Raw genomic sequence first — 25,178 nt, forward strand, 5'->3', positions numbered from 1 at the left:
TGACCAAAACACTGGCTTGCATCTATAGATGCTTCTCAAGCAAATCCTGGGACGTCATTCTCCCCTCGTACTCAGCCTTGGTGAGGCCTCAGCTGGAGTACTGCGTCCAGTTTTGGTCCCCACAATTCAAAAAGGATGTGGAGAAGCTTGAGAGAGTCCAGAGAAGAGCCACGATCAGAGGTCAGGAAAACAGACTGTTGCCGGCAAGCCTCAAACGTACAGTCTCGCGCTGTTTGGCCTCTGGCGTATGGTCTTGCCTGGCGCTTCATCCCTGGATTTTGTTTCCTTCTGGATCTGCCTTAGATGTAGTCCCTGCCCCTGTCTCGCCTGCCATGACTTTTTTCGAATCTTCAGTGGAGGGGGTCGACTACTTAAGCTTCTCTGGTCACGGGACTCTTGAGGTGACGATCTTCTGTGAGGCTCTGCCCTCCCCTACACCTCGCCCTAATACCCAACCACACTGAGATTTCCGGCAATCCCCGGAGCCAACCCTCGCCTTGTGATGCCCAGATGGCCGGGTGGTGAATCCTTGGGCTTGTCCTGATCCTAGACCCCTCTGGGGGGGGACCCTTACTCAGGGTTCTTCCTTGGCCCTCTAGCCGTGGGCCACCCTGAAAAACAAAAGAAAGATCAGCCCATAAGCCTCCTGGGCTATAACTCAAAATTTGGACTCTCTTGTCCTGGAGGAAATTCACTCCATCCTCTCCCTGAGCGTTCCCCTGCCTGCTGCAGGAGAATGTGTCCCAGCTTTGGGGCTGGCTGATGGCTTCTCCCTTGCCTCCACGGGAGGCTCCAAGCTGGTTACCTCTCCTGGCCGGTCTCCAGCTCTCCTTCCCTTTGCCTTCCCTTGGGGTGCTCTTTATGCCCCCCATGCCAGCTCCGATCATCATTGATTGCAGCTGGCTGAAGTTTGAAAAAGACATGAATAATCAGCCGCGTGGGTCCCACTGCTCCTTCTGGTTCTCCCGTGTTGTCGGCTGCAGGTAAGGAGTTCAGGGGTTTCTTTCCTTCTCCCTTCCTTTCCCGAGCCTTGTTTCGGTTCCCAGGGTTCCCCTTCTCCCCTTCAGGGCTAAACTGTGCTGTCACCCTGTGACACAGACCTTATGACAACAGGCTGAGAGTTATGGGGTTCTCTAGCCTGAAAAAGCGCAGGCTCAGGGGTGATCTGATGACCACCTATAAGTTTATCAGGGGTGACCACCAGTTTCTGGGAGAACATTTGTTCACCAGAGTGCCCCAAGGGATGACGAGGTCAAACGGTTATAAACTACTGCAAGACCGTTTCAGGCTGGACATAAGGAAGAACTTCTTTATTGTCCGAGCCCCCCCGGTCTGGAACAGACTGCCACTGGAGGTGGTTCAAGGACTTACTTTGAACACCTTCAAGAGACACTTGGATGTTTATCTTGCTGGGATCCTATGATCCCTGCTGACTTTCTGACACTGGGGCAGGGGGCTGGACTCAATCTGCCAAGGTCCCTTCCAGCCCTAATGTCTATGAAATCTATGGCATGATAGAAACTTGTATTTTATTTGTCCATATTCTAATGCTTTTGAAGGTGGTTATTTTTCCAGCAACAACAGTATGTCATTCAAGAGTAAAATAAATCAATTAGAAGTGAACAAACAAAGCTTTCATAAAACAGGAAGTTTAATTTTTCTCCCCTAGGCATAGGGTTGAGTCAGAAAGACCAGAAAGAGGACAAGAATATATTTTCTTTGGGAAAAAAGAGAGTCTTAGTAGATTAACATTTTCCTATAGGCAGAGGATGAATAGTCACTAACTGTTTTTTTCACCACAGAAAAGTTGCATTATTTGTAACCAGGCATTAGCAACCTATTAACTTAAAATTAATTTTAGCTAGCAACAGATTCATTATATTGCAACCAGTAGAAATATGCTCATGTATAATTTATTTCAGAAGTGTTATGTTACAATTATTTAACTGGAACAGAATTGCCATCTAAAATAAGTAATATATCATTTCATTTTAACTTTAATGAGAAACCAAACAGCACTAGAAAATAATCCAAGCCAAATACTTCTGAATGACAGAGTAAACAAAACAGAAAAAAAATTGTTTCCTTACGATGCCCTGACAACATACTTCAATGGCATTTAGGATGGGGTGGGGCAGAGAACCACCCTTAGGATTGCAATATAAGTAGAGATGACCTAGATGAAAGCCTAGGAAGAGCTGGTAAAACAGAGAATCTTAACAAGGTTTTAAGGAACAAATTGGTAGGACCATCAGCTGCTCATCTAAGATGCTTATGTAGTAATGAAAGAAGTATATGAAATGGGGAGGCAGTGCTGGAAATTTTAGTATGGATAGAAAATTATCATCTGATGGAGACTGCTGATATGTGGTGGGTTAGCTCATCTGACTGGAATATGGATATAGGTGGCTATACCTTGTTCAGAAAAGACAAGTAGGAGGAAAAATACAGGGGAGTAATAGATGTTGCCTTCCTCTGAGGTACAGAACGATGCGTTAAAGTAACAGAGGAAAAACAAAGGGTGATGTTATAGTGAGCATATACTGTACACTTTGAAGGCACAAGGAAGAGGTGGATGAGGCTATTTTTAAACTTTAAAGCCAGAATCATCCAAATCACATGATCTGGTACTTATTTCAATAATGTCCTCGATTTCAGTAATAGCTGGATGGAAGGTAGTATAGCACAGTGTTTCTCAACCCACGGGTCGTGACCCAAAAGTGGGTTGCAAGAATATATGAAAGCGTTGTGGACAAACTTTAGATATGGGTTCTCCTTTAAAGGAGAAAAGTGGGGGAACCATGGGTTTTCCCTTGCAGGTTGGCAGAGTTCCACCCCCACCCCCTGGCCCACACACTGTGGGGCTGGAGCCTGGGGGAGTGGAGAAGCAGGTCGGGAGTGAGGGGCACTGGGTCAGGACTGGCCACCAAGGTTTACACACAGATCCTTGTGCAAAAAGATTGAGGACCTCTGGTATAGCACATAGACAGTCCCAGAATGTATTGGGCTGTGTTAGGGACAACTTTACGATAAAGAAACCAACCCTTTTGAGAAACTAAATAGAAAGTAGACTTTCCTTGAAGGAAAACCCTCATTTCATTTTATGGGAGCTATGCATATTCATTAATTGGTGAGAAAGCTCTTACCTAATTCTGGCATGAAGAAGAATGAAGATAAACTTAGACAATTTAGGAAGAAACAAGTCAAGGATAGAAGCAATGTATCTAACTCGTTGAAAAGCACAAAGTAATAATCCGTTAGTTCCATTAAGTATTGGGTGTAAATTCAGATCTGTTGATATTTGAGAAGCAACATTTTAGTTTAATTCGCATCCTTCTTCCGCCAGCCTATATAATTATCCATGATATTAAAGATCCCAAGGTATTCGAAGATGAGAAACAGCACTTTTTTAGGTATAAAACTAGGGGGAAAAAAGACAAAAAAGTATTTCTAGTTAGTCTTGATAAATTAAATAATCTCTTCACACACAATCTCACTTTTGAACAATAAATGCAATATGTGATTAATTAATGAGACAGCAGAAAAGCTTATGTGGGCACACTCTTGGTATAACAGAGGGAACTACTGAGATGTTACTTTTGAGGATCTCTGAACTTTAGATCTTCATTTCCACCTGCCCTCCAGAAACACTGAAAGGCCCATGTCTTTTTACTGGGCCTTGCAATAAAAGCAATTAGTTTACAGCCCAGTTAGGTTACTAGTACCCTTTTCAAAGTTGCATAGTGTGAGGTAGTATGAAAAAAAATTCTGGTGATGATTATTTAATTATTTTCAAATGGGGTAGTTTTCGAATGAGGTAGTTTAGCTGCTTTTTCTTTTTGTCCACCCATATACATTCTTTCCCTCTCCCTAGAGAACCTGAAAAAACCTGGGACATGGCTAGCTAGTTCTAGGTATCTTAATTTTAAATGACTATGCTGCAGTTTTGTTTTTTCCCTTTCTAAAATAGTAATGATGACTATAATCCCAAGACAAAAATGTATCAATTTAGAATTAAAAATTGAAAATAGGTAACATGAATGTGAAATAGGAAAATACTAAAATTTAGTAATTTGCTACAGACCCAGGAAAATTAGCATCAAGGAAATCCAAATATAACATTGTATAGGACTATACAATTAAGACACCCAAACAGCCTTCATTCTGCCCTTCAGTGATGCCACTCAATTATAGTTAATTCATATCTGCCATTTATGATGCCAGATAAAATTAACCTTTTTTTTAAGACTTGTAAGATGATTTTATAAAAGAGTGGGAGCCCTTACAAAATGGCTACCTACCTGAGTACAGCCACACTGGGCATCTGGGCTAGGGACAGAAGTTACACAGAAACCAGTTTAAGGGATTAGAAACTGCCTTAAACCTGTAACAGAGAGGGATGTGGCCAAACTTGGGTTTGAAGTGTGGGAGCAGGGGAAGAAGGAGGATTAAACCCCACTCCCTCCCCTCTCCCACTGGCACGGGCCCCCAGGAAGGGTCTGCCTGGCTTTCCCCTTGCAGTGAGCAGGGGGAAAGCCAGGCAGGCACCAGCTGGGGTCCTGTGGCGGTGGGAGAGGGGAGGGAGGGGGGTTTAATCCCCCTCCTTTCTCCCCTGCTTTAGTCCCATGTGTGGCCAGGCCCCCTGCTGCTTGAACAGCGAGCGAGTGGTAAAGCCAGGTAGATTCCGGCTGGGGTCTGTGCCAGGGGCAGGGAGTGGAGTGGGATTTCATCCACCTTCCTACCTGCCCTTTGCCTCATGTTGCTGCCCAGGGCCGGTGTCTGGTCACGCCTCACCGTTTGGGGACTAGCAAGGGCTGTACCCTCTTTCCCCCTCCAGTCTACCCCAGCTGGGGACTGTGCAGGCCAGGCTGGGGCTTTAAAACCCTCTGCAATCATACTCAGTGGCCTGCTGGGACCTAGCTACACCCTACTCTCAGCTCAGCTTCCCTCCAGCCTTGCAGCCACTGCCAAAGGGAAGGAAGGGCTTACTCTAGGTTCCTGAGGTTTGAGCCTGAGTCACTGCAAGCATTTCTGGCATAAAAAGTGAATGTTTACTCAATTGCTTCTTGGTTCAATCTATAGAGGTTAGACGAACCTGCAAAGACTGAATCAAACCAGGTACGGGCATTCTGAATGTCTCTTCTTAGCCTTAATGTTGGGTAAAATCCAGTCCTGCTCACTATAGTAGGACAGGACAGCTATTCTGAAGCAGTGCAGTTCATGAACATGTTGCCTAAGATGACTCTTAGGCCTTGCTTCAGAAAAAATAAACATATTTTTTAAAAATGTGGCTGTTAATTCTAAAATAAACTTCAAACATAGCCAATCCATGGTATCAGTGAATTTTAAATAAACCGGAAGTGTGAGGAGTCAAATAGTATTTAGTTACTGAGAATATTCATAGGGAGGTATCTTAATACTCTATACTAAAATTCCTAAAAGATGCACTGTTCAATTAAATTAAATTACTTAATGAATTAACAGGTTAATTTACAACACTAATTTATCAGAAATCTCATTTTGCATCCAATAGAGTGTGTGCTGGATGTCTAGGGAGGATACTAGATTAATGTAAAACTGGTGGGGAAACTTGTTTAAACACATTTATAAAGGACTTAACTGTTTCTTTAGAAACGATAGAAACTTCTAACTCAAGGCATGCACGTGTCACAAGCAGTTTCTGTTGTGGCTTTTCCTCACCCGTTTTACAACAGAGTAGATGTTGGCGCGAAGAAGAAAATCAGCAGACAGTCCCCAGAAACAGAGAAATAAATTCCAGACACTGTCTGGACAAGCACATTTTATGGACCTCACAGATGCCCAGGAAGAAGACTTTGGTTTGGTAGCTGCCTGAAAGCGGCTTGGGGTCAGGGGATCTCTCTTGTTTTTCAGACTCTCTTGGGCTCAGGGAAAAAATGACTTGGTTCATTGTTAACAAACAAGGTAAAGCTAACAGGATTGTCTCCATCATCTTTTGTCCTCCTAATTGGAACAACCTGCAAGCCTCCAAATTTGGGGTCCAAAAGGATAACTATATGCTGTATGCTGCACACAAAAATAAATTTTAATCTCCACTCAAAGTGCACAAATCTGCTGAGTCTTAACCAGAAATCCTCAATGGTAACTCTATAAAATACAAAATACACAGTTTCCCCAAATAATTTCACAGCAGTTTCAGTTGAAAATGTTACATTGAATGTGATTGGCAATCATGACAAATGTACTAATGGAAATCCTTAAAGTCTAATAAGTGTGTTCATGTGGAGATTAACTGAGACCAATTAAAATAATAATAGAAATGAGAACAAAATTTCCTTGTGAAATTCTAGAAACAGCTAGTCTTAAAATTAATAACACCAGCAGAATATTTTACTACTTTGCATGTTAAGTAGTGGATATTTGGCAAAGAGGAGAAGTACAAGAAAGCAAGAGCAATATTTACTTTTTAAGAGAAAAAAGGCTCAAATATGAAGGCAGAAACAGGTAAAACTTCTCTTTCTAGTAGCTTCCACAATCTTCCTGCCAATGTATCTTGGATCCATCATAGGTAATAAACATGGCCTTCTGAAATATTCAGGTTATGCAGCTGTTAGAATTAATTGGTTTGGGAATGATTTATTTTAACAAAAATACTGCTTTTATATTCATCTCTTTAAATACTTTATACATTTCTTCCTCGATATATTTGCATTAAGACAAAACAGAAACAGAAACAAACAAAACTTACCTAAAACAGACATCTTTTTAAAAATTTAACCTGTATAAAAACATTTTAATATTTGAACTGATGAGAAAATGCCAGGCTCAAATTTGTTCTTGTAATGTTTGAGCTACTCAGTGCTTGCCTGATCAAAAAACTCATGAAATGCTCCCCTAGAACTGCTGTTGGAATTATATTACCATATTTACTTGAATCCAGGACCACCCAGAATTTAAAGACAAGGCCCCCAATAATTAGATTCTATACATGGAAAATTTACAAATGGAATATTATTTTCCACATACAGAATCTAATTATTGGACGGTTGTCTTAAATTCATTCCCACTACTGTTGTGAGAAAAGAAGTAGCAGGGAGGCAGGCAGTGGGGGTCAGATGATGGGGTAGGCAGAAAGGGGCAGGTGGTAGGGGGCAGTGCTGGGGCTAGTGGCAGGGAAGGCAAAAAGAGGACAGGTGGTGGGGGGAGCAGTAGGGGTCAGACAGTAGTGGGCAGGCTGTGTGGAGGTAGCGGGAAAGCAGGAGCTTTGGGAGGCAGAGGGGGCAGGTAGTGGGGTGGGGCAGACAGCTTGCTTCCTGCCACCTATCCACCCTTGAACCCCTTTTCTGCTTGAGCCCCACCTCAGCCTCTTCCCATCACCTGCCCTTCCTGCAGCCTCAGGTCCTCCCTTTCTGTCATCTCTGCCCTCCCCCTCACTGCAATCTCTGTTGGGCCAGGACCTTAAGCCATGCCCCAGGTGAAGCAGGGAAGGAGCCTGCTGGTGCTGGGACAAATGTAAGTTGTGGGGAGGGGGTGCGGGATTGAGGTTAAAGGTGGGAGTTGAGGCTGAGAGACAGAGAGAATGGGTGTAGGGGTGGCGGGTGTGCTGGTAGGCAGCAGCTATAGCTCTGGTTTCAACCCAAGAGCTGATGCCAGAGCTGGGGCTACAGCACTTGTCCCTCCACACCCCCTCCCCAGTGCCTCGTGCTTGATTCCAAGGTGAGGGGTTTTTTTCTCCCTGTTAAATGCAGAAAAAAAATTATCTTGTAATCAAATATATAAGGCACGGTCTTTTTGATTGGTCTTGCTTCGGAAGGACAACATAGGAGGCTGGGTCAAAGCACTGTGGATTAAACCGAGCCTTCTGCTAGTGCCATGCCTGCATTAGAACTGCAATGGTGCAGGATGTCACGGTGGGTGACACAATGGTTAGTCTGGATTGGAGAAACTTTTGGAGAACACTTGACATACTTGATTGTGTGCACTTATGAACAATAAATTATCATTGAATACATATAGTTATCACAGAAAATGCAGTAATTTTTACTCACATGACTTTAATCCCAGCACTTAACTGAGTTTTTGCATAACTAAGGAAGACAATGGTGGTTTTAACGCCTTTCTTCCCTGTAGCCTGCAATTCAAAAGCAACTGTCTCCAGAAAGCCAACTATCGCAAACTTGCTTGCAGCGTAGTCTGTTAAAGTGAGGAACGAAACAACATTTAAAAACATATCCATCACCACGTGCCAAGTGTTGTTTACCAAATGTAATGTGAAGGACTGTGCTACCTTTTAGCTATTTGGGGATGAATTTCACAGGGTTTGGCAGTGCATTCTTTATTAATGCTGGTCGGCATTTACTGAAGTGAATTCAATAGGAAGTAGGAGGAAGTGCTCATCTACATAAAAGTCAAACAGCCTGGCTTGTAGTTCAAACATTACAAAACAATTTTTTTTAGTACATCTGAAAACTAAATTAGGACAATTGAGGTATGCTCAAGAGCAGTGCTGAAAACCTTTGGTGCCCCTCAGGGTCAGTCTTCACTTCATTCACTCATAGAAACCTAGATACCCCCAGTATGACCTTTTTGTGAAAGATGCCCAAACTTACCTTTATTCCATATGCATTCACAAACTTTTCAGACATCTCCTCTTGTGGCCCAGTTGTATCTCCCACTTAACCTAGAATTTCTTTTCTACCTGATTTTTTTCTCTTCCCCCCCTACCCCTTGTCATGGAACTATAGGCAGAAACACGTGAAAGTAGGTGGGGTGGGAAATTGTGTGGATGTTCTGGAGGCAGTGACCATTAGGAAATGGCTGGAGAGATGGGGGTCTTTAGGAGGAAAGGAGGAATGGAGGTCCTCAGTTGATCTGTTACAGAGATGTGGTTGACCCCAGCTATTTTTATGAGGGCCAGGTAGTAGTCTGAAAGTAGGGTAAGAATTTTGTTAGCTTTGTTTTACCATAATCTGTTGTCTAGGCATTTAGTCACTTTTTTCTTTTTTTATAAAGTCCTTCTTCCTTGGAATAAATTCTTTTTTTCTGTTATTTTACCAAAGTGACAGTGGTAAATTGAAGTTCCTGGACAAATTAATAACCTGGGCATATGCATGCAGCAGGGCGGGGGCCATATGTTTACACAAACCTAGGGTGCATTTCTAGGAGGACCCTGACACCCCAGGGTTTTGTCACACCCATCTCCCAAGTTATGCTCTTCCATCAGCTGACAACTCCAATGTCCCTCTTATTGCCCAGTTTCATTAAAATGTGATATCACCATTAGAATCTCGTTTTCCTCACTAGCCTGTCTCTCAGTTTCTCAAATTTTTTTTCACTAAATCATGATATCAGTCCTTTTCAGACCAGCATCACATCTTGGATACTTCCCATTGATTAGTTTGATCTGCCCTCCACCTGTAATTATCCTAACCTAGCTTATCCAACTACGTTGACTGGCACCCCATTTGAAAAACTAATTTACATATTACAATGCTTAGCTCTTTGCTTGGGTGCTGGGCAGAAGGGGCAGGGCCGGGGGAGCAGCCAAACACAGAAGAACCTGAGCCTGTGTTTATCTTCTCACACCCTCTTATCTCCTGGGCTTATCTCCTTCCACCTGGAGAATCCTTCAAAGGATCCCAGTTGAGAATCACTGATTTAATAAAAAAGCATCTCTTTTCAACACACCTTTTTAGTGCACATGCATTAACACCACCAACTACTTTTCATCCCTACTCTACCTCATCAGATCCTCGTTTTCATGCTTCTAATCTTAATGCTACTGTTTCCCATCACCACCATGTACTCGGTGCTTGGGTTATGTCTTCATTCACCCTCTGCATCTGTCCACTTTTTCATGTAATATCTTACCTCCCTGACTCTCTTCACTTCTGCTCTTTTCTCCCCAGACAAAAATAGAGAATTTCCTTTACCTCATAAAACAATAATATACTCGCAATATATTTTTACTTGAGTTTACAGCCCTTGAAAGAACATAATGTGTCTAAATCTGAAGTGTTGAATAAATATGCTATGTGGAATATATTAATAATTGAAATAGCAACCATGTAGGGGAGTGTGTGGATTGCTGAAAATCATGAAACATATTGGGCTTGTTTATCTTTTTCCACCATGGCGCTCTTCTTTCTGCTCATACTCTTCACAAATATCTATGGCGTTTAAATAAGCTTACTGAATATCTGTATCACAGAGAAGACTTAGGAAAGTTTGAGAAGTCAAAAGTGAAATGATTAAACAGTGTATATTTGGACCCCATTTATAAATAGACATATAAAGCACTAACCTGACATTTTATTGATACCAGCAAGTCCAGCTGCACTTGAAATGCTAACCAAGTGTCCGTGATTACGGGCAATCATGGCTGGAAGGAAGGCTTTGCAAGTCTACGAAGCACAGCATATATCACCATTGTAGATAGACATATAAGAAAGCATGTAATTCAACAATTGGTTTTATGGTTGAATTTTCCTCCAAAATCCCCATCTTTGATTTATGATTAATCAGCAATGATTTTTAAGGTACGTGAGCATTTGGGGAAAAAGAATCATCCTTACCCTAGACTCACCAGAGCTCTTTGGAGGGATTCTTTTTAAGCACAGGAAGTACTCTTATCTCTTCCATTTACTGATGCTCAATGGTATAACTTTTGTAGTTTCATTAATGCATTTCTGTATTTTCTTCACATTTATTGATTGACTGAGTAATTGATTTATATGCCACCCTTCTCAACAAAGGCTCAGGGTGGTGTACAATAAGGAAACAGGATAACTTAATAAGAGAGTGATGGGGGACCAAAACAACTTAAAAGGAACTAGAACATCAAGAGAAAATAAATTCCCAAATTATATTTCTTGGATTTCTTTGCCAACGCTGAAATGATTGACTGAGAGAACTGCATGCAACTTACCGGATAGATCATGGCTGTTCAACTGGGAGCCCAACAGTCACATGTGGCCTCAAAGAGGTTAAATTGCAGCCCAGGGCTCCCAGCTGGCTGCTGCTCCTCCCACTGGTTCGGCTGCAGCAGCAGCAGCTGGGGACTCCAGACTCTGGCTTCCCCTTCTTGCTCTAGCCTCATCCCAGCCATGCAGTGCAAAAGAGTGTGATACAGCCTTCAATGCTGCAGGAGCCCATAGGCAGTGGTGGCTTTATGAAGTCATGTAGAGGGAGACCTCATGACTGGGAAGCAGGATACGTGGGTGGATGGTGCAGGAAGGAGGCATGGGAGGCAGCAGTGAGCGGGGTTCACAGTGCAGAGGGAACCTTGGGGTGCTGAGGCAAGGGGTGCATGGAACAGCAGTAGGGCACACTCAGATTCATGGTAACGTGGTGGGAAGGGATTGTAGCTCCTGGGGACCATGGTGAGGCATGATGGGCATGTGGAGTGGGGCCTCTGGATACTTAGAAATTGGACAGCCATGAGATTTACATGCCACCTTTTTTAACAAGGGCTTTGGGCAACATACATACAATAAGAAGACAGAATGATGGTGGTGTTACAGGTTACATTTAAGCCACTTCATCAAGACACTTTAAAGGGAGTATTTCCCTGTTTAAGGGTGTTATCCTGTCCTAAGTACCCTCTAAATGTTTTAAAGATAAGCCAATTACAGTGAGGGTTATCTTTGATGCATCTTACCCAGGTCATTCCAGGGTGTTGTTAGTCAACTCCTAGGAAATGAAAGGCTTAATCTGCGGTCCTTCAGTAACCCAGAATGCATAGCTCCCAGCTCCTCTACACATTTCTACCCTCCAAACCTTTACTCCTCTACCCCCCAGCTCTACACTGAGTTTACCCATGAAGGTGGGGGAAGCATGCTTCCCCATACTCAGTGCGGAGCCACCATTGCTTAAGTGCAGCAACACCATGTATCTAGAAGAGGCATACTAAGGCCCTTGGGTAGAGGTCCGCCCTATTTCTGCTTATGCTACACCAACTGTGTGGATAAACTCGTGTTACCTCTCAGCTTTGTGTTCTTGAGGAACCCTGGCACAGTACGCAGCTTGTCTGACTCACAAAGGACTCAGCCCCTCTCCATCTCTGCCTGAATGAGAATGATTAGAGGAAGGACTTACAAAGGATAATGAAGATGCAGTGGGAGACACACCTAAAGCCCTCCAGACAAGGTTGATAAGAATGAAGCAACTCCCCTTGTCTCATCTGAATCAGAGATGGAACTGGATGACAACTCATTTAAATGGGAGATAAGACAGGAATGCACTTTCGTTAGCATTCAGGATGGAGAACAGAGATTCCAAGGCAAGGACCACACTGAATTCTGGGGGCATGATGGGGGATCCCTGCTCCAAATGCTAATCAACCCAGGTCTGCACGCACCCAACTCAGCATTTATCAGACCAATTCTAGTAATGATCCCTCTGTTGATATCCAAAACACTGAATCTGCCTGTCTGTATTGTGAGCTTGGTGGATCAGGTTCTTCCCTGTTTGGCTGCTCAGGTTCTTCTGTGTTTTGCTGTTCCCTTGCCCCTGCCCCTGACTCCTCCTGCTTATCACCCAAGCAAAGACGTAAGAATTGTAATATGCACATTAGTTTTTCAAACGGGGTACCAGTCAACTTGTAGAAGTTGTACAGGGGTACCTGGAATCCCTGTATTGTCCCTGTAACGCCACCCATAGCCAGGAGTGATCAGTTCCTATTATCCAACACATGAGCCATTGTTTAAACATAAACAAACCTAGTGTTCTCCCTTGAACCCCTACCCAAGCTCAAGTTTCTGTCCTGGTGCTTGGATCCAAAAGCTGCACCAGTTCCACTCCTTTTCTGCCTGGAATCTTTCCACTGGTTGTGCTGAGGACTCTGCCTGTCTGCCAGCTCCAACAAACACCTGGGGACCTCAAGTGGTTCAAGCTTCACTGAGTGGTGAGATCCCAACTCTCTCTCTCTCTCTCTTTCTCCCTCTCTCTCTGACTCCAGGAACCTGACTTTTGCTCTCTTGCTCCAGTCACAGCTTTCTAAACCTGACTTTTAATCAGACTTGAGTTAGGCTTCCCCAAATACCTAACTGAAACTATGTAATACTGTAACTGTTTTATTTGTCTCTCTTGTATGGCTATTACTACTGGTATCATCAAAAGTTCATATACTTGGCAATAAATAACTTTTATGGTCAGGCTGGTTGCTATACTCTGTCTTTGAACATCACTTACTCTTCCTTTCCCTTGATCTCCCCATTTGCTCTGCAGCAATGCTTCTTTTACCTAAGCCAAAGATCCCTGTAATGTCCAAAGCTACAGTGGCATCTGCTCATCAAGGGGGTTACTACTAGGACCATTGTGACAAGAGATTGGGATGTGCTGAATTTTGAGGTGCATGAGGGTATCAGCTGAAAGTGCTGATTGGACCCAGCCTGCTTGGACATACTTTGTTAGCATGTGTGTATGTGTATCTAACTGCATTTATTATTGTCCTGCTGAAATAAGGGATGCACTGAGTTCAAGGCACATGAGGGTGTCAGCCTGTCAATGCTGAATAGTCCAGCCTGACTCTGATGCACTCTGTTAACCTGTGTGCTTGTGTCTGACTGCATTTTTTTGTTGCCCTGATGAACTGAGTTCAAGGCAGGTGGCTACAGGAGCTAAGGTGAATTTTGGGGTGGCTATAGCCCCCCCAAGCCCATTCTAGGGCTGCTGCCAGCCGCATGCCCCCCATAGTCATCCTTTCCAGCTCCTCCTCTGCTTCTGCTTGCCCTGCATAGGCTGCGGCAGCTCTGCCTACCCTGCTCCTGCCCACAATGCAGCCTCCCCACCAGGAAGAAGCTTGTGCTGCCTGGGACACCATGACAGCAGCTGCTGAACTTCTGTTCAGTTACAGGTTTAAACCAGTTTGATCCCTTAAACTGATTTATGTGTAACTTCTGTCCCTAGCCCAGAGAAGTAATAGAGTCCTGGCTCCTGCCCATGCCTGTGTTCACCAGCCTGCTAGTGGCAAGTCACAGCTGAGCAGGTCTGAAGCAGCATTAAGACTTAATCTGTGACTTTTTTGAAGCTGTTCTACCTTTATGATGGGATAACATTCCACAGATTTAAAATATTTTAAAGTAACCTGTAACAGTAGCCTGTAATTTAAAAACAGGAGAGTGACAAGGAGACCAAAATAAATTAAAAGGATCAAGAACATCAAGATAAAACAGAAATCCCCTAAACAAGGTCTCATCCTAGATTTCTTTGGTAACATTGTAATTACTAAGGGAACTGCATGTCAATTTATCAGACAAATCATCCTGAGATAATTTATTTGTGCACTTGGACACCTTAAGAGGCTAAGCTGGCTAAGAGGGAACACTGCCCGGAAGTGCCTGTGGCATGCCCAGAAGGGGCAGGGATGCACCCAGAAGTGCTAGTGACACTTCTCCTGGTGCACCCATTCCCTGGCCAACGCTCTTAGGGGGGGCACCAGCGCTCCCACCTGCCTCCCGCCCTCTGCCTAAGTGGGGAATGCTACTGTGAGGGGGTGCACCAGTGCTCTCAGGGGGTGCACCCCCACGCGTCACCACTGTGTGTCATTTTCCTGTTTTCCAGCAAACAGAAACCTCCAGTTCCTTAGAGCAACAAGATTAGAGCAGACTGATTTCCAGCAGAGGCCATCAAAGGACAGGATTTATCTGCATGGCGGCAGAGTACAAGATCTACTGTTTGAACACAGGCAATCAACCCTGCTTCTCCTCCTGTGGACATTTGCTAGCATCGAATCTCCTTCTACAGGCCTTAACCTTCCAGGATTTGGCATTACTGCTACTGCCCACATATCCTCCATATCTGTTGCAGTGAAGCCCCAGAGAAAATTGTATTTCTTCTTGCTGGAATCCCAGAACAAAGCTTGGATAATTCAGTGTTCTGTTTTGTCCCTCAAAAGTTAAGAGCCTTTTCAACAGAGCCTTTTCTCTGCTACATGAACTGAACAGCTTTGCTGCTGTGTCTACTCCTTTGCCCTTCCTTCTCTGCTTTTAAGACAACATTCAGCAGATGGTCAAAGGGTTCACATAGATAGATTCATAGATTCATAGATTCATAGATGCTAGGGTCGGAAGGGACCTCAATAGATCATCGAGCCCGACCCCCTGCATATGGTCCAAGGGACCATATTGACTGGTGCAGGCGGGTGGCACAGAAGCCATTACATTAAAGTCATACCATAAGAAGTTCTCATTTCAAAGCTTGGCTTATTGTGGTTTTAGATTGTGTTGCTTTCATGATACAGGATACTGTGGCCTGTATATACAAAGAAAAGCAGACTTACTTTTAATAATGTTTGCTTTTGCTGACTACAGGGATTCTATGTGACATGCTGACACTGAATAAAACTAGACATCAAGATTATCTTGGGCTGGATTGTCCTGGGTTTTGAAGGCCTTGGTACATGGTAATTTTAGGTGGTTTCTGGAGCTTTTCACCTCTGGACTGACTGCTCATTAACACCTTTTAAGTGGCTTGAAGGACTCATTATTTGTCTTCAAGTTATTTTTGCTCACTTCTGAACCACTGCTTTTTAGGGCACTTATATAACTGTACATAGGAGAGGATATATTACCCAAAAATGAGCCATAATGTTCACATCCATTGTTCTTTCAATGTCCGGGTCTGGAGTATCAATGAAGTACTTTCCATTTAAAATACCTGCATCATTGACTAGGATAGTAACATCGCCAACTTCTCGTCTAACCTACAGGAAGAAGAAAAAAAAGGAAACTATGATTTTATGCAACACACGGTCTCTCTGCTTACAAAAAATGGGATTTCATCTATGCATCATGTGAAGTGTTGCATTGACTATAACTGTGGCAGTAGCTATGTCCTATCCGAACACAGAAAACAAAAGTCTCTGCCCAGAACACTTTTCACTCTGAGAAGATTACTCTGACTTCTCACATGTTTGTAATTTCCAGGACCACCAAGAAGCTAAGTGAGCTGAAAATATATATGTAACCCTCTGCTGGTACACTAAGGCTGGGTGGTGTGCTGGAGTTTGGGTCCTCAGGGTGCTAATAGCTCTGGGAACCCCTTAGGCAGACACTAAGGTGTCCTGTGGAGATCTGTGTCCCTCACCCTCACCATCCAGGAAGTCACTCTGAACCCAATGAATGCATTACTCTTTATAATATACAACCAATTTAAATAACAGAAAATAAATAAAAAATATAATAACAAGAGTTGATAACAAAACTAACAATTTGGATAAAATTTGCAACTAAAAATTAGGTGGATAATTCCAGCACACTGACTGGTCCCACTGGTGTTAAACAACCTAAATAACTAAATATACCTTGTTATAATCCTTTAAAACAGTTTCCCCATAACCTAATTGATTTCCTCCTCTGCACAATCCATTTCCCATAGCACTAAATAGCAGCACAGCTATAACTATGATCCACCACTAGATGGTGGAGGCAGAGCTTCTGCTGCTCTGGGGAAAATGAGCTCTTTTACCTCTTTTTGAGTTCTGGTAACACAGCAAAACAGCCACTGAACAGAAAAAACTGCTGCAGACAAAGGGCTCAATTTGTTTCATTCACTGGGAGATTTTTCTCTTAAGCCGTTCTCTTCTGAAAATATATTTACTGCAAACACAAGTGATTACCAGGGATCCTGATTTTCCCTAATAAAAAAAAATCATAAATTCTCTGCTAAAGCCAGCAAAATCCATGATTAAATTAAAGGTCCTCCACATCCCTCCCAGCCCTGCTGGTGCCCTTCACTCCCCATCCAGAGCCGCCACCTTGCTGGTTCCCCTTGCCCCCTACCTACAGCCCCTGCTTCCCTGGTCCTGCTATAGGGGGCCCCCAGCTGCTGGGCTATGGACCCAGGTTCACAGCCCCCACTTTCTCCCTGCTGTGGGCTCAGGCAGGGTGGCTCCTTACTGTTGTGTGCGCTGCCAGGCGTCAGGGGGGACCTGTGCCCCCCCCAATCTGTACCTGGGAGGCTGCTGCCCAGCCAGGTTTGGATTGGGGCATGGGGCCCAGGGGCCGGGGACCGGGGCCACAATGCGTGGCTCCAGGGCCCTAACACAGAGCAGAATGGGGCCATGGGTGGCTTGTCTGGGGGAGGGAAAGGGCTGGTTTCCCACTGTCATGTGGGCTCCCGGGGGGCAGGTGGGACTTGTACCTCCCAAATCTGTACCCAGGGCAGGTGCAGACTGAGGCTGCTGCCCATATGGGTGGGGCATGGGGCCCGGGATCACAATGCATGGCTGCATGGCCCTAGCTGGGAGCAGGATGGGGCTGTGGGTGGCTCATCTGGGGGAGGGAGAGGGCTGGTTCCCTGCTGCCGTATGCACTCCCAGGAGGCAGGTGAGACCCACCCCACAAGATGTGTACCCAGGGCAGGCGCAGGCTGAGGGCTCAAGCTCCCATGCTACTTCTCTCCCCCAGGGCCTCCAGAGCCAGCAGGCGCGACCCAGCACAGCTGAGGACAGCACAGCCATGTGAGGATTTTTCCCCACCTTGGTGATGTACTTTCAGTGCCTGCTGCTGTTTTGCGGGGTGCAGCCCCACACCGCTGCCCTCACTACAGCCCCATGCTTAGGAGGTGCATCGCCAGGGCAGTGGGGTAGGGGGAGATGCGGTAAGGGTTTTTTTTGCACAGCTCCTCCACTCCCTTTTGTGCTGGGTCATTGGGTGGGGAAGCAGGGCAACAGGGAAAAGCGGCGAGCAGGGAGCCTGGTGAAGCTAGAACCTGGCCTGGTGAAAAGGCTTACATAAAACAATGTAGTAGCATATAATTTTATCTCCATATTGCATGTTTATTAGTCAGTATTCCTATATGATCTCTACTAAATGATGTTAGACACTCCCACATACAGTGACTATATTATTGAAGACCACCTGGCATTTATAGCTATATAAGATTTAAATACAAAAAGGGAAAATAAAATAATGTCTTTCTGAGTAAGTTCTAGCTTTGAGAAGTGGCAGGTGGAAAGAGATACTCCCCTCTGCCCACTGTTTCCCCAGAACCAGAGTGTTTGACCAAGGAAAAAAATTACTTCTGCTATTCTTCCTATCTACACCACTGCATAATTGCTTTGCTGAATAACTTAAGACAGTCAGCATTCTATAATGGCCCCCAGAACAACTGGAAAGATATTGCAGCACAGTCTGATAATGTAACACTAAGTTTCTCCTAACCGTATTTGAGTTTCAGTGTATCTTCCAAAAGAAGAGACTTTTACATGCATGTAGTTGGACAACATAATGCTTTCAAAATAACTATAGATTACACATTAATATAGAGTTTTAAAACTGGTTAAAAAAAACACAGTTGCCTGAATGCATAATGAGGGACAGCACTTAAACCATTTCAAATGGTATCTAGACAGGAAAGCCATTTCAAATGGTATCTAGATACGAAAGCCATTTCAAACAGGATTTCACATGTATTTCTATCAAAACAGATCTGTGATGTCAGTCTGCTTGAGCAAAAGGTTATCTTATCTAATATACTCCAATACTGGGAACAAAAGCAAGGAGCAGCAAATAATATCCTACCAGATCAGCCGTTTTGTAGACTTCTTTCCTATTACTGCAGTCACATCTGTAGGCATACACTTCTTTGGCTCCATTTATTTTGGCCAGTCGAATTGTCTCTTTGTTTCCTTCTTCATCAATGTCCCAGAGAACCAGCTTGACTCCAAGGGGAGCAAAATGTATGGCAATCTCCCTTCCAATCCCATTTGCAGCTCCTGTAATTAGCACTATTTCACCAGCAACATTTTTATGAGTAGGAAAAAATATCATAACAAAAGCCTCAAAGTAGGAATAGATAAACAATACCAGGAACTGCATTGTCTCCAGTATGGTGTTTATGCAGGACATGATTGTTCCTGTACCTGTTAACGAGAGATTATTTTCTAATGAAAAACAAAAATATTACTGAACCCTCCAGAAAATCAAGCGGCCCAGACATTCGTCTTTCTTCAATGTTTGCTTTTGCAATGATGCCTTAAAACTAGAATAACATTTTTTACAAATAAGCTCTCATGGCTACAAATTATTTGTGAATTATTTTGATATCTTGTGTGATCAGACAAGGAAACTTATGGAAATAAATAGAAAGAACTAGACATGTCATAATTCTCCCTCTGATCAGATGGACAATTGCTTCATTCTTCAATTTTTCTATTTTTCCTGTCAGTCATTTAGAGAAACAAGCTTTAACCTACCTTGCATGGGATATTAGAAGCTTGCAGCAGTAGACTAGTAAGAAGTGGTTAATTGCTAAACTGAAGAGAGGCAGAAGGCAGGGCAGGGTGCCTGTAGAAATGTGGGACACTTCATCTGACATGCTGTAACTACACACGTCAATGCAGATTCAATTAATTGAGTCTGCTGGATCATGCTCACTGAGTTCCAGAAGCCTCTGTGTCTTGTGTATTCAGTGTCCCTGAACTTCAAAATGATGGCAGGAGCGCTTTAACTAAAGCTTGTGGAATGAACTTTAGTTAAAGGGCCCCCACCACCATTTTGAAGTACAGGACGCTGAATACATGAGAAGTTCCCAAGAGTCACTGTAATTAAAGTGCCCACCCAGCCCTGGAGCATGCATAAGGATGCCTTTAGAGACTAACCAGTAAACTAATGATAGGGATACTGACTAAGTGTCTGTTGTAATCCTGTTTTTTGAGTTCTGTATCCTGGTGTGCCTAAAATTACACATTTTCCTGCACCCATTCATCGTATGTAAACTAGCAATTATATACGAGGTGTCCAACCTGCAGCAAATGTGACACAAGTGGGAGGAGCAGACTGTATGCATGGTATTTGGTATATTGGGGAGGGAACAGGCAGTGCAGCAGCAGATAAGGTAGAGAGTAGAAAGCAGTGCACCCTGACCCTCCAAAGTGTGGGGGGTCAGGGTGGCATTCAGGGATGGTGGAAGGCTAGTTTGGGGCACACTTGCCAAAAAGTTTGGCCTCCACCGAATTAAATGATGCCCAGGCTGGTTATGCCTGCATAGAATAGTAAAATTATGACTGATTATCACACAAACATTGCAGCCTAAGACAGGCCATTGCCAGAAGAGGAGTCACCAGTAGCAGAAAAGGGCAAGAGACAAGAATAGGCCTGAGACCTTCTGTAGGGATGGAGGAGGTTGAGTCTCATGTGTCCTGGCTGCTCAAATGGCAGAAGCCAAAGGTTGGACCATGTTCAAGGGATTTTCTCTTTCCTCTCACCCCTGCATGGAAGTGAAGTCCTGCAGGGCTGCCTATGCCCTGGCTTCCTCTAGCTGCCCTGTCCCACCACACTCTGAATTTTATCTGCACCACATAAGTCACACCAGACAGCCCCTCTCCTGGACTGCCCCATCCCTCTTGCCAGCAGCTGTGAGCATCTTAGCCTGCCTTATCTGCCCCAGATGCAGCTCCCATGGCACCCACCTGGCAGCTTGTGGCTGCCTCAGCCCATGCTGCACCTGTTCCCTGCCTGCTGCCCCCTACAGAGCTCTGGATGGGGGCTCTGCAGTCCAGCCACTGTTTGGGCTCCTGTAGGCCTAGCTGGAGAGTGGGAAAAAGGCTAAAGGCTTGGGAAGATAGAAAGAGGCATGGGGTGTTCTCCTAGTGCCCAGTCCCCTGCCCTATCCTGCCCTGTGCTGTATTTTGATGTGCCACTGGCTACCTACAAGCTCCAGCTGTAAGGTTTCTGCCCTGAAGCCTATGTAACTAGGGGCCTTGTTACCTGATACATTTAGGTGGCTTTTGGAGCTCCTAACCTCTGGACTGGCTGCGCTGGTTCAAAGCACTTATTATTCAGCATAGAGTTATGTCTAATTTTGTTCCTGTTCCATTACCTTGTGGCCACTTCCCACAGCTATTCCAGCCAAGTTGAGTATCCCAGAATGCTCTGAGCTCTGAGAGACTGAATCCTTTTTTTTTTCTGAAGCACCTGCTGGCCAGTTCCTCTCATCTCAAAAAGGATATTGTATAATTAGAAAAGATAAAGAGAAGGGCAGTCAAATGATCAGGGGCCTGGAACAGTTGTCATACCAGGAGAAACTAAAAAGGCTAGTACTCTTCAGTTTGGAAAGGACAGGGCTGGAGTGGTGAATGTATGTGGGTGTGGGTGTGTGTGTGTGGGGGGGTAGTGAGAATATGATGTAGAAAAAATCATGAAGGGCGTGGACCAAGTGAACAGGGAACTGTTTTTTACCAAGTACCAGACTACTTGAACTAAGAGGCACCTGCTGAAATTAGTAGGTGTCAGGTTTAAAACTAACAGAACATTATTTTTTATGTAACACATAGAAAATGCATATAATTCATTGCCAGAGGAGCTGGGGGAAGCAGATAGCACAGGCAGGTCAAGGAGGGACTGGATAAATTCATGGATGATAGAATGGTTGGAGATGTTTCCTCTCACATCTCTTAACCAAAAAATCATGGATGCCCAGACAGTTTTGAATAGGGGATAAAGAATGAATGATATAGCTCACTCTTAAGATATCCAGTTCAATGCTTTCTAGGGCTGTACGAAACAGCACTGTTTCATTCTGACTTTCGTTTAGCTGTTTTGAAGAGACAGCATTTAATTTCAATGTTTAATTTCTATGTGAAGCACTGTTCCTTTTCATTTCGTTGAAATGTTTGTGGTTTTGATGCGTTTTGACGTTTTGCCCATACTGCCTATAATGTTGTTATTTCTTGCCTGGTTTGAATGAATACAGCAGGGAGGGTAGCCCCTGCTGAGGCCACAAAGTCTGTCAAGTTTTAAGGAGATAGGTGCAGGGGTTTCAGGAAAACTGCACCTCAAGCTGCTGACAAGCAAAACTCGTGTCATGTGCATGTTAAAGCGCAGTGGGGTGAAAACAGCAGGCATGGTAGCTCCTTCTGAGGCCATGAAGCCTACCAGGTTTCAAGGAGATAGGTACAGGGCTTTCTGGGAAACTGCACCTCAAGCTGTTGACAAGCAAAATTCATGACATGTGACTTTGTGTGTGTGTTAAGGTGCTGGGGCCTCTACATTACATGGCAGTGTCCCAATAAGGTCTCCTCCTCCCCTACAGCCTCAATCATTCCACCACTTTAAATAATAACAGATAAGTAAGCAGCACAGCAGCACTAACATTTCAGGCAGCCAAACTGTCACAGAATCTTTCTTTCCTTTCCCGCAGGAGCTTCTTCTTCAGCAGCTGCCAGAGAACTCTCCCTGCCAGCCCCAGCCCTGGACCTTAGATATGCCCAGGCTCCTGCCTCCTTCTGGTCAGCTGACGGGGGACAGGTGCTAGGGGTGTAAGTTGTAGCTGTGTTGGTCTAAGTATATGGCACTAGCAGACAAAGTTCTTTGGGTCAGTCTGATATATTTTAGTAGACCAACTGAATAGTTGGAGAAATATATCTTAGCAAGCTTTCACTTTGAAAAACTCTTCATCAGGCTGAGGAAGCACCTGCAGTTGGTGTGTATGCTGTGCCTGCATGGAAGAAATAGTAAAGAATCCAGAGGCTGGCATGCAACGTAGGCAAGAAAGTCAGTCAGTGAAAATGGAAATGGGGGCATCAGGGGGTGAGGGACAGGCTAGGGTTGGTGGCCCTGAGTGCCTGAGAGCTGCTGCTGCTGCAGGGGGGCTGTGCACCCTGCGGGGAGCAGGCAGGATACCCACCTTGCCTGAGTAGCCCCGCACCCAAGTCCCCACATACCCACAAACCCCAGCATAACCTACCCACAAACTCAACATCCCCAAACCACCCCCACAAACCCCTCTCCCACATACCCACGCACAAACCGCAAATCCCCATACAGGCCTCATACCCCCCACAAACCCTACTCTCACCCACCAACCCCACCAACCCTCCATAAACCCCACATCCACCCCCACTCCCCTTTTGCCCCTAAACCCCACATCCCCCCCACAAATATCACACCCTGTATGCCCAGGCAGCCACATGGGATGGGACAGGACCTGTTGGTGGGCCTTCAGGGGAAATTGCCACATTGCAGTCCTGTCCCATGCCCATACCAGTGCCGGGACATGTGGCCCCAGCCTGGGGGGGCTCCTGGTCCCAGGAACCACTTAAGGGGTGTGATGGTTTGGGGGCAGGCAGGAGCTAATGGGGGCAGGCAGGATTGAGGGGCACTGGGGGGGGGCTATTGGCTGACAGTGAGGGGCACGGGCAGCAGCAGGGCACTGGCATATCAGTGTTGCTCAGTGTTCCACTTCCTGGTGAGCTAAGGGGGCAGGGGCAGCTCTGATTTTTGTATGTTAAAAAAACCAAAAGCAAATGCCAAAGTGTACAGATATTTAGATTTTTTATTATGACAATAGAAGCACTGGTAGGCTTCCATATTGCTTTAAGATTATAAATATATCAATAAAACATTGCCTAAACAATCTCTCTCTCTATAGTTTCATTTTATTTTAATCATGGAAGAACAGGAATTTTAGGTATTTTAACGAGAGAATTTGGGATTTTTATTAGAGAATTTTCAATTTTTAAACAGCGAACACCAGTATCTGCCTCTGCTGGTGAGACAAGTGGCGAGACCTGGGCAGAGGAGCCTGCCTATGGCCAGCACCAGGGACCCAGCTGGAGGGCAGATGAGGTAGCTGACCTCCTTGCTGGGCTTCAGAAACTCCTCCAGATACCAATTGGGTGGGCCTTAGAAGCTCCTGTCTATTTGTTCCATTTATTACGGTTGGCCTTGAGGCCCACCTGGCTAACTAGTAGCCCTTACTATACAGGGGCTAATGGGTGAGTGGAACAACATTCTTGGGACAACAAAGGCAACAAACAAGATAGGAACATCATGTGGGTCAAAGGTTCAAAACATGAAAATAAGTGCACTTGAGGGGGACACTGAGCAAAGTCCCTTAGGCAGTGCCCACCAGTCCTTAAAGGCATCCAATGAGCTGGTGGACACCTCCGGCTGGTGCTCTGCTTGGAGGCATTCATAGACAAGTGAGAGGAATGCAGACCTACAGTCCCTGGGCACCTTCCTGGCCAGAGCTTCCTTCCTGGTCATGTACAGAGCCCACTCGGCCAGGGTCAGGAGGAGGTTGACCAGGAGATCCCAGGACTTGGTGGGGCAGAGGATGGGGTACCCAAAAATAAAAAGGTGGGGGGTGGAGTTCAACCAGAACCTCAGGAAGAGGTTCTGGAGGTGGAGGTGGAGGGGCTGCAGCCTGGCGCACTCCAGCATCATGTGCGCCAGGGTCTACGTCTGCCCACAGAAGTGACAGAAGACCGGGGTGTCGGCAAAACTCACCACATACACACCTGTGGAAATGGCTCTGTGGAGGTCCCCAGTGACTAATGGGATGAGGGTGGAGTAGAAGCTCAGCCTGCTGGAGTCAAATGATCCCAGAAAGATAAGCATAAAGTATATCTTGAAGGTGTCCAGAGTAGCTGCCTGCACCAGGTCTGGGTGAGTCCGTTCCAGACTCTGGAAGCATGGACAGTAAAGAAGTTTTTTCTTATGTCCAGCCTAAAATGGTCTTCATTGAGTTTGTGACTGTTAGACTTTGTCTTCCCTTGGGGTGCCCTGGTGAACAGATGTTCTCTCAGTTCCTGGTGCATACCCCTAATATACTTATAGGCTGCCACCAAGTCCCCCCTGAGCCTTTGTTTTTCCAGGCTGAAGAGTCCCATGTCTCTCTGCCTTTCCTCATAGGACTTGTTCTCTTGTCCTCTGATCATGCATGTGGCTCTCCTTTGAACTCTCTCAAGCTTCTCCACATCCTTCCTAAAGTGTGGGGCCTAGAACTGGATGCAGTACTCCAGCTGCAGCCTCACCAAGGCCGAGTACAGTAAGAGAATGACTTTCTGGGTCGTGCTTGTGATGCATCGATAGATGCAAGCCAGGGTTTTGTTTGCTTTGCCAGCTGTGGTATCACATTGGTGAATCATGTTCATCTTGTGGTCAGTCATGACCCCCAAGTCCCATTCAGTCACAGTGCTAGTGTATAGGCACTGCTGAGACTATATATATGATGTGGATTTTTTTCCCCCTGAGGTGGAGCACCTTGCGTTTCTCAGTGTTGAATGCCATCAAGTTTTGGACCACCCACCTTGCAAGCCTATCCAGGTTGGCCTGAATCACCAGCTTATCTTCCAGTGTGATGATGCTTCCCCGCAGCTTGGTGTCATCAGTGAACTTAGCCATTATGCTTCTGATACCTGAATCCAGATCATTTATAAATATGTTAAAAACTACTGGTCCAAGTACGGAGCC

General features: G+C 44.9%; 1 protein-coding gene across 1 annotated transcript; it reads right to left on the reverse strand.

The window, feature by feature from the left end:
- Positions 1-801: 801 nt before the first annotated feature.
- On the reverse strand, positions 802-18,830 carry LOC149869265 (epidermal retinol dehydrogenase 2-like). Its single transcript, XM_090037697.1, is given in 7 exon segments — positions 802-1,087; positions 6,443-6,500; positions 6,503-6,564; positions 8,028-8,172; positions 10,283-10,382; positions 15,551-15,682; positions 18,504-18,830. Coding segments are annotated over 7 exon segments (1,110 nt in total).
- Positions 18,831-25,178: the final 6,348 nt, after the last annotated feature.

This window comes from Crocodylus siamensis, chromosome 3 (assembly GCF_052110815.1).
Source record: "Crocodylus siamensis isolate JL-2025a chromosome 3, ASM5211081v1, whole genome shotgun sequence".
Classification (NCBI taxonomy): domain Eukaryota; kingdom Metazoa; phylum Chordata; order Crocodylia; family Crocodylidae; genus Crocodylus; species Crocodylus siamensis.